We start from the raw sequence: 13,876 nt of genomic DNA on the forward strand, positions 1-13,876 counted from the left end.
CCCACCCACCCACCCACCCACCCACCCACCCACTGGCCCCCCAACCCCAACCCCAACCCCAACCCCAACCCCAACCCCAACCCCAACCCCAACCCCAACCCCAACCCCCTATTGCAAACCCCAAACCCAAATTCCTACAACAATCTAAAAAAAAAAATATAAAAAATCGACTCTAACCTTAACTTGAATTGTTAAAAAAAATAGCAACCCTTATCCTAATATTAGCCAATATAATTTTTTTTATTATTCTTTAAAAATTATATTAAAATATTTATTATAACTAATTTATTAAATTTTTATATTTTAAATTTTTACTAATTATTTAATTTATAATAATCTTTTTTATTTACTTTTAATAATAATTTATTAAAATACATAAATTAAATATTATAATTTTTTTTTACTATTTATTTATAATTTTTTTTTCTTTAAATTATATTTATTTTAATAAATATTTTTTCTATTTATTTAATATATTTATTATATAATTTTATATTATTAATTTAAATCATATAAATTTATAATATGATTTTTTAAGAAATATTATAAAATGTCCATAAAGTATAACCATTTTTATTTAAATATAATATTATATTTACATATTTTGAAAAATACTTATTTTTAATTTATTTTTATTAAAATGCTTTATTTTTGTTATATTTAATAATTTGCTTTTAAAATGTTTTATTATCGATATTGCCTTAATTTTCTTATATTATTTGTAATATAGTTAGTTTTTTAAAGTAATATTCTTTATTTTTAAATAATTTATTTTCTTTTAATATTTTTTTTAAGATTATAACATAAAATTACTAATTATTTTTTTTTCTCTCCATTTTTTTTAATTTTATTCATGATATTTTTTTTCTATTCATGATACTTTTTTTCTAAATTTATAAAATAAATAATAAAAGATTCAATTAAAATATTTATGGAATAACTATATATATATTTTATTCTTTATAAATATAAAAAAAAGTATCAGATAAACATATAAAGAATGTTATTGAGAAAAAATGGATTTTAAATGGAGAGAAAAAAATATTTTAATAATTTTATATTAAATCTCAAAACTGCACATTTAAATAAATTTGGCTATTTAAAAGTAAAGCATATTTCTAATAAAAACTTTATTTTAAAATAAAATATTAAAAAATGATACAATACAATTATATAAAAAGAAAGTTTAAAAATATATAGACATTTTTTTTATTTATATAATTTGAATGATAAATAATAAATATCTTTGTAAATTATAAAAAAAACAAAAATATTTAAAATTAATTGAAATAAATATTAATAATAAATTAATTGAAAAATAATATAAGAAAATTATACACTTAAATTTATTTATTTGAATAATAAAAAACAAAATATTTATTATTTCTTACTTCAATATCTTTAATTTTATAATAATTAATAAATATGAATAAAAAAAAGCAAGAAGAGCAATACTATTATTATTTATAGAGACATTTTATTTTATAATTTTTATGCTTAATGGATGTATATTGTTACTTTAATATCAAAAATTATTATATTATTTTTAAAACATAATAATATAATAATTTAACAATATATTAATAAAATCATAAAAATAATAAATAATTATTGATTCAAACTAACTGAAGCAATATATCCATAATATCCTATAGTTCAAATTTTCACATTTTTATAAGAAATTTTTTTCGAAAATGTTTTAATTGATTAGCTATAATAATCAAGTTTAATTATTATTTTTATTTATGTAGCATATATATTTTAAATAAATTAGCATTAATAAAAATTTTATTAATGCAAATAGTTAAGTAAATCACTTTTCATTATTAAATTTTCGTTTATAACTTATAAATATTTAATTATATGGCGATTTTAAATATAAAGCTAAACCAAATAAAAGATGATCCATATTATTTTTAAGAGAATAAAAAAATATTATTATTAGATCTATGATTTTTTCTTTTTTATAGTAATTATTTATATTCTATTAGTATTGTTAAACCCTCATAATTATATAGAGTATTATTTGATATTAATATATCAATGCCTTAAATAATTGCAAATTAATATATTTAATGATGAACTTAATCCAAATAAATATAAACTGATTTCGAAAATTATAATTAGAATATATTTAATAATGCAATATATGTATACATAATTATTAGCATTTAATCTTGTATAAAACTTAGATTTATTTTAAAAGAAATTAATTCTTTCTAAAAAATTAGATTAAATTACTAAAATTATATTATTTCTTTCACTGCCTCTTTATATTAAATTATTATTTATAAAATAATTAAATAAATTTATTAGTTAAAAAGATTTGAATTTTAATTATTAAAATTTATATATCTTGCTTACTTCTTAGCTTATTAATTAATTTGATTTTATATTAATTTTTTAAATATAAATATTAAAAATTTGATAAAGTTATAGACCCAAATTATAGTTAATTATTTGATTCTTCATCTTTTAAGATATTGCTATTGTATTTGTTTAAATTATTTTATCTTTACGAATTATATTATTTATTTTAGGATGCAATATCTGTATAAAATTTTATTTTGAAGAGGATATATTTTCTTAAATTCAGTTGATTTTATTAATTATCTTCAATATTATTGATAATAAGATTTTATATTTAAAATATATTCCCAATTATTGAAATATTATTTTATTTACAGTTTTAAACGTACAAGGAAAATTTTATTTAAGATCTTTATTAAATTAAACTTTATTTTAAATTGTTTAATTTTTATGTTTTTTATAAATTGATTATTTTAAATATGAATAAAAATTTGATTTATTAATAATATAAAATTAAAAATACTTTAATTATTTTATTTAAATATCTAAAATAATTTAATTTATTAGTAATTTTAATTAAATGTTTATAATTTTGTTTTTTTATGACAAAAATTCCATTAAATATAAATATGAAAATTTTTTATTGTTTAAGAAATAATCAAAAAAAAAAAAAATTATTATATTGATATTTATATAATTATTATATAAAAATACTTTTTTAGTATAATTATAATTATTATGATATATTAATGTTATTATTTAGTTTTTCAAAATTAAATAAGATAATTAATTCATTAATTAAAAATATTTAATTTTTTTAATTATATTTATATATAAAAATCTATTTTATTATAAATTATATATATATATATATATATATATATATATATATTAAATTATTTTATTATTATTATTAATCAATTTATTTTTTATAAATTTATAATCCTTTTTATTTTATAATGATTAATTTTTTTAATGAAATTAACTCTTATTTAATAAATATAACATAATACATATTTTATTGAATTATTTAATTATAATTTTTACTTAATCAAGATTATTAAATTTAATTAAATATCATATATAAATTATATATAAAGCCTAAAATAATTTAAATTCTAATTTTTTTTAAATGTAATTATAAGAATTTTAGTTTAAGCTAAACAAATTAATTAAAGTCAATCAAGAGAAATAATATATAATAAGATAATTTATCTTAAAAATATTTGTATATTATATATTTTTAGATATTATAAATAAAAGATATTTAATTATATAATTTGTTTATAATAAAATAACATAAATATTATATTTAAAAACTATGAAAAGGACAAAACCAATTCATCCGTCATAATAGATACTATTAAAAAAATTAAATATGTAATATATACGTTTTCCTACATCTAAAATAGAATAAGGAACAGATGCAATGCATACCAATTGCGACTACTCAGCCGTATATATTAATTTAGTAACTTTAAATTTACAAGGTCCATCCCATGAATCTCCTATAGGAATCAGCATAATATTTACTATAGGGAAAGGTACAGAAACAATTTTAAAATGTCTAGAAGAATTAGAAGATTTATTCATAGGTTTAACTTTAGATTCAATTATAGATGATTTTTCTACTTTTTGGAACAAACTAACATGCGATCCCTAAATGAGATGGATAGGCCCAGAAAAAGGAGTTATACATATGGCAGTAGGAGGAGTAGTAAATGCAATATGGGATTTATGGTCTAAAATAGAAAGAAAACCTCTTTGGCAGCTTTTAGTAGATATGGAACCAGAAAAGCTAATAGATTGTTTAAACTTTTCCTATATAACAGATGTGTTGACTAAAAAAGAAGCTCTTGAAATCCTAAATAAGAATTAAAATAGTAAAAAGGAAAGAGTAGATTAATTAAAAAAACTTGGAGGTTATCCAGCTTATACAACAGCAGTTGGTTGGGCAGGATATTCAGACGAAAAAGTAATAGAAATGATAAAATTAAGTAAAAAATAAGGCTTCAATGCGTTTAAAGCAAAAGTGGGATGTGGTCTCGAGCGAGATCTTCATCGTTTAACTTTAATCAGAAATGAAATAGGAAAAGACTCTATTTTAATGACTGACGCTAATTAAGTTTGGAGTGTAGAATAGGCTATTTCTACTATGAAAAAGCTATCTCATTTAAATATTTTGTGGATTGAAGAACCTACAGCTCCTGATGATGCGGTTGGGCACAGTGAAATTGCGAAAGCATTAAATCCATTAGGAATTAAGGTTGCTACAGGAGAACATGCTCATAATAGAATTCTGCATAAATAATTAAATGTCCTTAACAGTTATTAATTTGTGTAAAGTGATTCTTGTAGAGTCGGAGGTTTAAATGAGCTTATTGTAATCTAGTTAATGGCGAAAAAATTCCATAAACCCGTGTGTCTACATGCAGGAGGAGTTGGATTATGTGAAATGGGTATTCATGCAGCTATTTTTGATTTCGTTGCTGTTTCAGCTTCTTTAGAATAGAGGTGGTTAGAGTATTCAGGGACTTTACATGAACATTTTATCCACCCAGTAAATATTAATGATGGTAAGTATATGCTTCCGTCAGCTATTGGATATGGTTTAGAAATGAAAACTGAATCTATTGCTTAATTTGTTTATCCTAACGGTTCCTATTGGTAAAGTGCTGTTGGATTAAGCAAATTCACACCTTTTAAAGGTATTATGGCAGCTACTTTTGCCCCCTTTAATACAGATGGAAGTAAATTAAATTTGGAAATTATACCTTAAATTGCAGATGATTTAGTTAAGTAAAAAGTTTGTGGAATATTTGTTAATGGAACATCTGGTGAATTCACATCTTTAACAGTTTATGAAAGAAAGTAAATTTTAGAAAAATGGTGTTAAACTAGAGAAGTTAATGAAGGGAAATTACATTTAATCGCCTAAATAGGAAGTAGCGTTTTTTCAGAATCTGTTGAACTTGCTTTGCATGCTTCTTAATTAAAAAATGTCCAAGCTATAGCTTTTATAGCTCCTAGTTATTTCAAACCAAAAAATATAGAAGAATTAGTTTCTTTAATAAGTTAGATTGCTAAAAAAGTGCCTTAAATGCCATTTTATTATTACCATTATCCAAATATGAATGGAGTAAACTTTGAAGTGAAAAAAACCCTTGATTTAACTAAAGAAATATGTCCAAATATTGTTGGAGTAAAATTTACAGATAGTAATTTTGCCGATTTAGGAAGATGCGCTTCTAGTGGGTATAATGTATTGGTAGGAGCTGATAATATGCTTTTTTCGGCTTTGGCGGCTGGAGCAGATGGTGCTATTGGAATTTCATATAATTTTACGGGAGTTTTACATAATTAAATTTATGAAAATTTTCTTTAAAATGATTTTTATGTATGCCACTAGCTATAAGAATAGAGTAGAGTTATTTTGGAAAAAATAAATTATTATGGAATCTATCCTTGCTCAAAATTTTTAATGAATTCAATTAGAGGTTTTGATCTTGGACCTTTAAGATGGCCTATTGGAAATCTAAATTAAGAATAGAAAAAAAATATATTGAATGAAAATACTTTTGAAATATTAAAATAATGAAATTTAAATAAAATATTATTTTACTTTGCGAAATTTAGTTTATTTATAAATTTTATATTTTTAAATTTAAAAAAAAATAGAATTTTAAATTTTTAACAAAAAAAAATAATTATTTTTTTATTTCATTCCTAAATTTTGTAAATTTAAATTTATCCTTGTTTGTATGTAAATCTTAAAAAAAAATTGTATAAAAAATACCTAATTTAATATATAAACGTAATAAATTTAAACATTTATATAGATATAAAAACAGATATTAGTGAAGAAATTAGTTAGATTTTAAGAAATGAAACAGAAAGACTAATATAATTTAACGAACAAAATACATTTTTTATAGAATGATAAATAAGCTTTTTCAAAAGTACACTATAAAAGGCTGAAATTTCTCATGAAATATAAATCAACAAGGAAATAATATTTTTGATAATATAAATTTTACTTAACTATAAATATATAATTTAAACTGAATATGGGAATTATTAAAAGCAATAAATTATTATTTTAAAAGGTTTCAAGACATTAAAAGCCAATGAAACTTAATTCTTATACAGCCGGAATAAAACTAATATAATAATAAACAAATTTTAGTCATTTTAGAGTTAATTTAAGAAAAGATAAATATATATTTATTTTAAGATTATAAAAAACTAAATAAAAATAAATTCAAAAATAATAATCTTTATTAGATTTAATTTAATATATTAGAGGATTTACATGAACTTTTATAATAATTGGATTTATTATAGTTTCGAATCTTGATATTAAACAAAAAATTATGAATGATTTTTTTCAGTTTAATACCTATATAAAGACATAGAATTAAAAGTATACATATAAAAATTATATTTATAATAAATTATATTATAATAAAATATTAAAATTTAAAAGAATAATTAAATTAAATATAAAAAAATAAAGATATAATATTAATTAATTTTAAGATATCAAATTAATAAGCTTTATATTAAAATAATTAAAAAAAATTTAATATAAAAATATTGTCATAAAGACAAATTATTTAAGTAATAAATAATAATTTTAAAATAATATTTTTAACCAGTGTCAGTAAATTTAACAATAAAATCTTTAATAATTAATATAAAAAACAAATACTTAAATAAAAAATCTAAATTTAAACTAAAATGGTATGAATATATTTTATATTATATATGAAATAAATATAATAATATAATTTGTAAATAAATAGATAAATAAATATTTAGATATTAATTTTATTATTAATAAGTATAAGAAATAAATAAGTTAAATATTTTTTTTTAAAATAAAGAGTAAGTTAACTTTTTTATTTTTTAGAAAAACCTTCAATTAATTTAAAATTCTAATCGTATAATATAAAAATAAATATATGAATTAAAAAGATATTAGGATTTTTAAATAATTAGATATTAAATATAAAAAATTATTTTTTTAATAATAATAATCTTAATAAAATTCAAAAAGCAAAAATTCAGTTAACTATAAATTATAATAAAAACTTTTGAATATTAAAAGTAAAGTTTTTTAAATCAAAAGAAATTTAAAACAAATATTAATTTCAAAGTTATACTATTTAATAGTTTTATAGATACTAATTTTAATTTATATTATTATTCAATCTAATTTTTATCTTTTAAGCATAAATTAATTGTATTGTTAAAATAATTATATCAAATTAAATTTAAACAAAATTTAGGTATATAACCCACTATTAATTCTTATTTTAATATTTTTAAAATGCTAGAAGCATTTAAAAGCTATTTTTTTAAAAGAATATAATCTTAATAATTTAAAGATTATCCTTTAAAATTTATAAATCATATTAAACATTAGAATTAGCTAAGAATAATATTTAAAAAATTTAACTCATATATTTGAATACTTTTCAAACATATAATTATTTAAAGTAAAATTTTAATTTTAATTTAGCTATATTATAATATATTTTGAATAATTATTTAAGCATATTTTATATTATTTATCAAGTATTTTTTATATTATTTAAATTATTAAATTTATTGGTTGAATATAATTTTTTTTCTTTTTTATTAAAATTACATTTCAAATAGCAAAATAATATTTTATAATTAACAAATATTTAGTATTTTATTCATAATATAACTTTAAAATATATTATTATAATTTTATATTCTGAAAAAAATATAAATATAAATATAAAATCAAATCAAATAATATTTATTAAATATAAATAAAATAAAAAATTTACATTATAACATAATTACTTTATTATTTATTTTTATTTTTTATATAATTTTAAATAATTAATTAAATATAATTAAATACTGTTATATTTATCAATATATTTAAGAATTTATTATATTTTTCTATGAAAAAAATTATAATAATTAATAAATAAAATTTAGAAGTTAAAAAATAATTATTTTCCTAATTATGAAAAAATTTAAAAAATTGTTTATGTAGATATGGTTATCTCAAATATAATAATATTATTTAAATTTTTTAATATATTTTAATTTATTTATTTATATAGATATTATTTATAAAAAAATATAATCTTATAATTAAATTAATTTAATATTATTATATTTTCTTTTTAATATTTGAAATTTTAATATAAATTTAGAAAAGCTTTAATCAATCCAAAATAAAAATAATTTTTTTTTATTTTTAAACATAAATTTATATTATAAAATATTAATATTTGCGAATATCCTATAAATATCTCGATTTTAATTTTAATAAAAATTTGCAAAATATAATAAATAATAAGTATATTAAATAAAAATTATTTTTAAATTAAATAATATTTTTAATATATATATTAATATTATATTAGCATTATTTTTAAATAAAAATTTAAAGTTATATAAATGGGATTTTCTTTAGGTGCCATATTTGAATGCATTATTTTATTTGTAAATGCTTTTGCTATTTTAGATGAAAAGAGATTTTTAAGGAAATGTATATAAATTAAAAAAATTATTTATTTAAAAAAATTAAAGTTGGATGGGATAGACCTGACCTATCCTAACAATAGTCAATAGAACAATAATAAGGGATCGGATAAATTAAATCATAATTAATATTTCTTTTATATACAGCAAGAACAATAGGAGTATGTAAGAAATACAATTATTTAATATTGTTTAACCCATTTATTATATTAAAATATTAATAGATATATTAATTCCATGTAATATTCTTTGCATTATAGGAGAAATACTTTTTGGATGAAGCAAAAACAATGTTTCATAAATTAAATTAACATTGTTATTTATTTTATTTTATTTTTATTTTATTTTTATTTTATTTTTACTTTTCCAAAGCATTTAAATTTTATTAATGCTAAATTTTCATCACAACATATGGTTATATTAACAATTTTAACTAAAAATAATTAAATCATATATATAATAATTAAAAATAAACTTTATATCTAGACATATCCAGTATTGCTAAATATAAAATTTTAAATTATATAATCAAAAAAAAATATATTATATAATATTTCCATATATTAAGGAGAAATTAAAAAATATTAAAAAATTTAAATAATTAAAATCTTTATTATATATATATATATATCTTTATTTAAAAGATATTAAAAATTATATATATATATTTTATTTAAATTTTCTCATTAATGGATATTATAATAAATAGTATAGTTTTTGTTATTGTAACAAAAGTTTTATTTAATTATATTAAATAAAAGTTGATAAAAGTTGATTTTTCTAACAAGGTAATGATCAATTAAATTAAAAAAATTACTTAAAATTAAATTAAAAAAATTATTTAAAATTAAAAATTCTTAGACAATATGGATTACTGGTGCTTCTTCTGGAATAGGAGAAGAACTAACAAAAGCTCTATCGTTTCTGAATGCAAATTTAATAATAACTTCAAGAAATAAAAATGAAGTAAATAAATTATTTTTAAATTAAAAAAATAAATAAAAAAGCTTGAAAGAGTAAAAAGTTAATGTAAAAATCCTGAAAAAGTAATAGTTTATCCTCTAGATATGAGTAAGACAACTGAAATATTGGAGAAATCATAAAGATTTATAGAAGACTTAGAAAAAAAGAATTAAAAATTAGACATAATAATTGAAAATGCAGGTCTTTCAATGCGTTGCGCTTTCGAAGAATATCCGTTTGAAAATCATGAATATATGACTAAAGTTAACTATGAAGGGCCTGTAATCCATACTAAAGTTGTTTTACCTCATTTTTTAAAAAATAAAAGGGGATAAATAGTATTAATTAATAGTGTTTCAGGTTTATTAGCCCCAGGATTGAGATCTAGCTATGCAGGTTCTAAGCATGCTTTAAAAGGATTTTTCGATAGCTTAAGGGTTGAGTTAAATGAATAAAATATTTAAATTACTTAAATTTATCCAGGATATGTTTAAACCAACATTTCTAAAAATGCTTTAATGGACAAACCAGGTTAAAGCTTGGGAAAAACTGATGGTAATATTGCTTAAGGATAGGATGTTAAAATATTTTGTTAAGAAGTTGTAAAATGTATTTATTGGAAAATACAAGATAAAGTTATTACATAAAAATTTATTCATAAATTGGGTGCTAAATTAAGATATATAATACCTGATTATATACACTAATCTATCTATAAAAATATAAAACAATAGATATAAGCATTTAATCAATCTAAATGATTTATTTTAAATATAATATATACTTTAATTATTTTTTATTTGATATTGCTTTTTTTTTATTAATTAATTTAGTTTATTATTTAAAATTTACAAATATTTTTTTAAAAAAATTAAAAAAAAAAATGGACAAGTGTCCAAAAAAATATTTCAATACAAAAGAACAATAAGTATATTATAAAAATGTAAAATTTTATAAAAAAAAAAAAAAAAAATTCTAAAGATAAATAAATAAGATTATAAATATATTGATATTTAAAATATAAAATAATGGAATCTAATAAGAAAACGTGTAAAATTGTTGCCATTGTAACAGTAAAGCTCGTAAAAAATAGATATTTCTTAATCTTTTTTTAGATTTTAACTTAATTAAATTGAAGGAATTAGTGATAATGCAATTTTAGTATAAATAAAAAATAAAAAATAAAAAAATAATTTTTTAAAAAGAAGCATGACCCGTAAAATTTAAAAATGCGTTTTAATTTTACCTTTTATAACAAATAAAAAAAATAATTTTTTGGTAGAACCTTATAAACTAAATCATACAGATTAGAATCCTCGTCTTTCTAAGGAATTTAGCTTAGTAAAATAAGTCCTTTCTCTCTTTTTTTTTATAGTTCAATAAACAAAAGTGAAGAAATTTACCTTATATTTGAAGTATATATCATAGAATTAGGAAAATAAGATAATGCACTTTTTTTACGTTTTTTAGGTAGTGGATTAATAAAAATTAATGAAACTAATTCAAATCTCTAATTTTGCTCTTTGAAGTATGGTAAAATAAAAAATTTCATTTCATTTTAATTTTAATTTTTTATTGAAAAAAAAGCAAACTCAAGAATGTATTTAAGTTATAATAATACACATGGATTCCCTTCCACAAACATTCGTGTTTCTTACTATTTAGAACTTTATTCAGATTTAAAAAAATACAAAGACCTATTTGAAGAAAACGCAATAATATCAAATGAAGATATTATTCCTGGAATAGTATTTGAGTTAGAAGATAATAAATTTAAATTAAATTAATAAAGGCATTTAAAATTATATCTTATAAATGCTAGAATTATTCTTTCAATTGAAGTAGAAAAGCATTTATTAAAATAAATATAATAGTTTATATCATGTAATAATTCTTAAAATACTTAGGTCATTTTTAATTATAAAAAGCTATAATGTGCATTTCATAATGGATATACTTTTACTAATTATTAAGGGATTTTAAATGGTGTAGTTTTAAGAGAAAATCAATAAAATAATAATAAAGATAAAATTTTCTTAGAATATTAAGGAAAACATGAAATAGATAATGTTTTTGATAATCCTTCGTCTGCTCTTATTTTATAACTAGAATATGAAGTGGAATTTACACTTTAATTTAAATAATCTTAATAGAAAATTATTGCTTGGGTTCCTGTAAATTTAGATGGAAAATGTATTAGTTAAAATAATATTTAAGTACATGAAATTATGATTAATGGTCCAGGGAAAAGCGCTAATGATTAATAATTAGTTTCTTTTCCAAAAAGCAAAAAATTTAATATTGAAATAATTTGCAATTTTTAAATTGAAAGACCAAATATCTATGAAAAAGAAGAAAAGAACAAAAAAAAATATAGCTAAAATATTTCAAATAATGAATTATAAAATTTACAAATATTAAATGATATAAATATAAAAGAAGAATATGAAAAAAAAATAAAAGAAATTGAATTAAAAAAGTAAGAATATATTTAATTATAAGAATATGAAAAAAAGTAAAGAGAAGAAAAAATTAAAAATGACCCATAGTTAATATAATTGCAAGAGGAATATAAATATTTATAGACATAATTTTAAAAATAATAATAATTGAAATTATAAGAATAATAAAATTTAAATTAATTATAATAATAATAATAATAATAATAATAATAATAATAATAATAAATATTATAATTACATCAATAAAAACATATAGAAACTGAATATTAATAAATAACATGGGAACCAAGAAATGAAACTGAGGCTAAAATAAAATAAATGTAAGTTTTAGAAGATTATCTTCAGAAAAAAATATAATTTTAAATGAAAGAAAATGATGAATTACTTCTTAGGCAAGCAAATAAATATAAAGAAATATAAATGCACATAAATGATTTAAAAAGAATAAATAAAAATTCAAATTATTCCTAATCTACTAATTCGAATTCTGATGAAGAAACATAATAAAATAGTTTTCAAAATCCCCAGTAATATATTTAAAATTCTTAAATTTAGTAAAGTCCTTTAATTAATTCTGGCTAATTAATAAATAAAAGTTAATAATAAAAAAATGAAGTAATTTGTGTATAATTATCACATTCATAATATTTTAATAGAAAATTATAGAATAAAGACTTACTATAAATTATAAATTATGGATTTTTAGATAATTTAAATAATATAAGGAATGAAGATAATAATGATGCTTATTAATGTATATTTGGTTCCGAAGTTACTTTTACTTTTTTATCATTTAAACCAGATTTAAGAGATTATAATAAAATTCCTAAATGTATGTATGCTAGATTTTATTTTTTTAATTTTCCTTTATTTTAAACTTAATGTTTTTCTTATAAACAATAAAATTAAGAAAATTTTGCAAAAATATATAGTGAAGAATAAGAAAACTAAGAGTATATTTCATTCAATTTTACAATAGATTAAAATAATTATTAGTAGTAAATGGATATTTATAAAATATTTAATTAATATTTATCTAATAATGAATTAAAAATTGATCTTTATGATGCAGACAGCAAAATATTTTACGGATTTTTTAAAATTTAATTATAGGAAATTAAACGAACTAATTAAAATAAATAATTAATTTTTAAAAATTGCAATATAATTGATTATACTTTTATGAAAATTAAAGGAATTATTTAAATTTAAATATAAAATAAATCTATAAAAGAGCAAAATAATTAATATAAAGTTACCAATTTAAATTAAAATGATTTAAAAAATAAAGCATTCTCTTTTGGTCCTTTGTAAATTTAGTCAGACTACTTACAAAATAATAAAAAATTTGACTTAAAATTAACTCATTAAGTAGAAAATAATGAAGAGTTTTAAAGAAAAATACAAAGAATAAAAAGATTTAGGAATTAATAATTAAATTAAGCTGTTGATGATCAAAACTTATTATTTAATAATAAAATAAATAAATTAGAAATAAATAAAAAATATATTAATAATATATAAGAAATTAAAGAATTAAAAAAAAATGAATTTATCTTTGATTTTCTTAATTTTTCTAAAGAAATTTGCATCCAAGCTTCTATTGGAAA

At 17.3% G+C, this 13,876-nt stretch overlaps 2 protein-coding genes across 2 annotated transcripts, besides 17 other annotated features; both read left to right on the forward strand. All coding sequences in view use genetic code 6, as the record gives it.

Annotated features, from left to right (window-relative positions):
* Nucleotides 1-33: a microsatellite.
* Nucleotides 34-38: 5 nt separating this feature from the next.
* Nucleotides 39-108: a microsatellite.
* A 268-nt stretch (nt 109-376) lies between these two features.
* Nucleotides 377-443: a microsatellite.
* Nucleotides 387-446: a microsatellite.
* A 402-nt stretch (nt 447-848) lies between these two features.
* Nucleotides 849-890: a microsatellite.
* A 2,277-nt stretch (nt 891-3,167) lies between these two features.
* Nucleotides 3,168-3,202: a microsatellite.
* Nucleotides 3,203-3,688: 486 nt separating this feature from the next.
* Nucleotides 3,689-5,989, forward strand: IMG5_200190 (mandelate racemase muconate lactonizing protein, putative; the record flags this gene model as incomplete). The annotated part of the gene is made up of 1 exon (XM_004024033.1): nt 3,689-5,989. One exon carries the CDS (start codon nt 3,689-3,691, stop codon nt 5,906-5,908), a length of 2,220 nt encoding a protein of 739 aa, XP_004024082.1. The 3' UTR covers nt 5,909-5,989.
* Nucleotides 5,990-6,740: 751 nt separating this feature from the next.
* Nucleotides 6,741-6,779: a microsatellite.
* Nucleotides 6,745-6,781: a microsatellite.
* Nucleotides 6,782-7,858: 1,077 nt separating this feature from the next.
* Nucleotides 7,859-7,910: a microsatellite.
* Nucleotides 7,911-8,368: 458 nt separating this feature from the next.
* Nucleotides 8,369-8,408: a microsatellite.
* Nucleotides 8,409-8,661: 253 nt separating this feature from the next.
* Nucleotides 8,662-8,744: a microsatellite.
* Nucleotides 8,745-9,160: 416 nt separating this feature from the next.
* Nucleotides 9,161-9,200: a microsatellite.
* Nucleotides 9,161-9,207: a microsatellite.
* Nucleotides 9,208-9,638: 431 nt separating this feature from the next.
* Nucleotides 9,639-9,693: a microsatellite.
* An 8-nt stretch (nt 9,694-9,701) lies between these two features.
* On the forward strand, nt 9,702-10,574 carry IMG5_200200 (short-chain dehydrogenase reductase, putative). Its single transcript, XM_004024034.1, has one exon. It carries the CDS (start codon nt 9,909-9,911, stop codon nt 10,563-10,565), a length of 657 nt encoding a protein of 218 aa, XP_004024083.1. The 5' UTR covers nt 9,702-9,908; the 3' UTR covers nt 10,566-10,574.
* Nucleotides 10,575-12,443: 1,869 nt separating this feature from the next.
* Nucleotides 12,444-12,491: a microsatellite.
* Nucleotides 12,492-13,272: 781 nt separating this feature from the next.
* Nucleotides 13,273-13,317: a microsatellite.
* Nucleotides 13,318-13,734: 417 nt separating this feature from the next.
* Nucleotides 13,735-13,795: a microsatellite.
* The last annotated feature ends 81 nt before the right edge of the window (nt 13,796-13,876 follow it).

Source organism: Ichthyophthirius multifiliis (genome assembly GCF_000220395.1).
Source record: "Ichthyophthirius multifiliis unplaced genomic scaffold scaff_1120509251420, whole genome shotgun sequence".
NCBI lineage: Eukaryota > Ciliophora > Oligohymenophorea > Hymenostomatida > Ichthyophthirius > Ichthyophthirius multifiliis.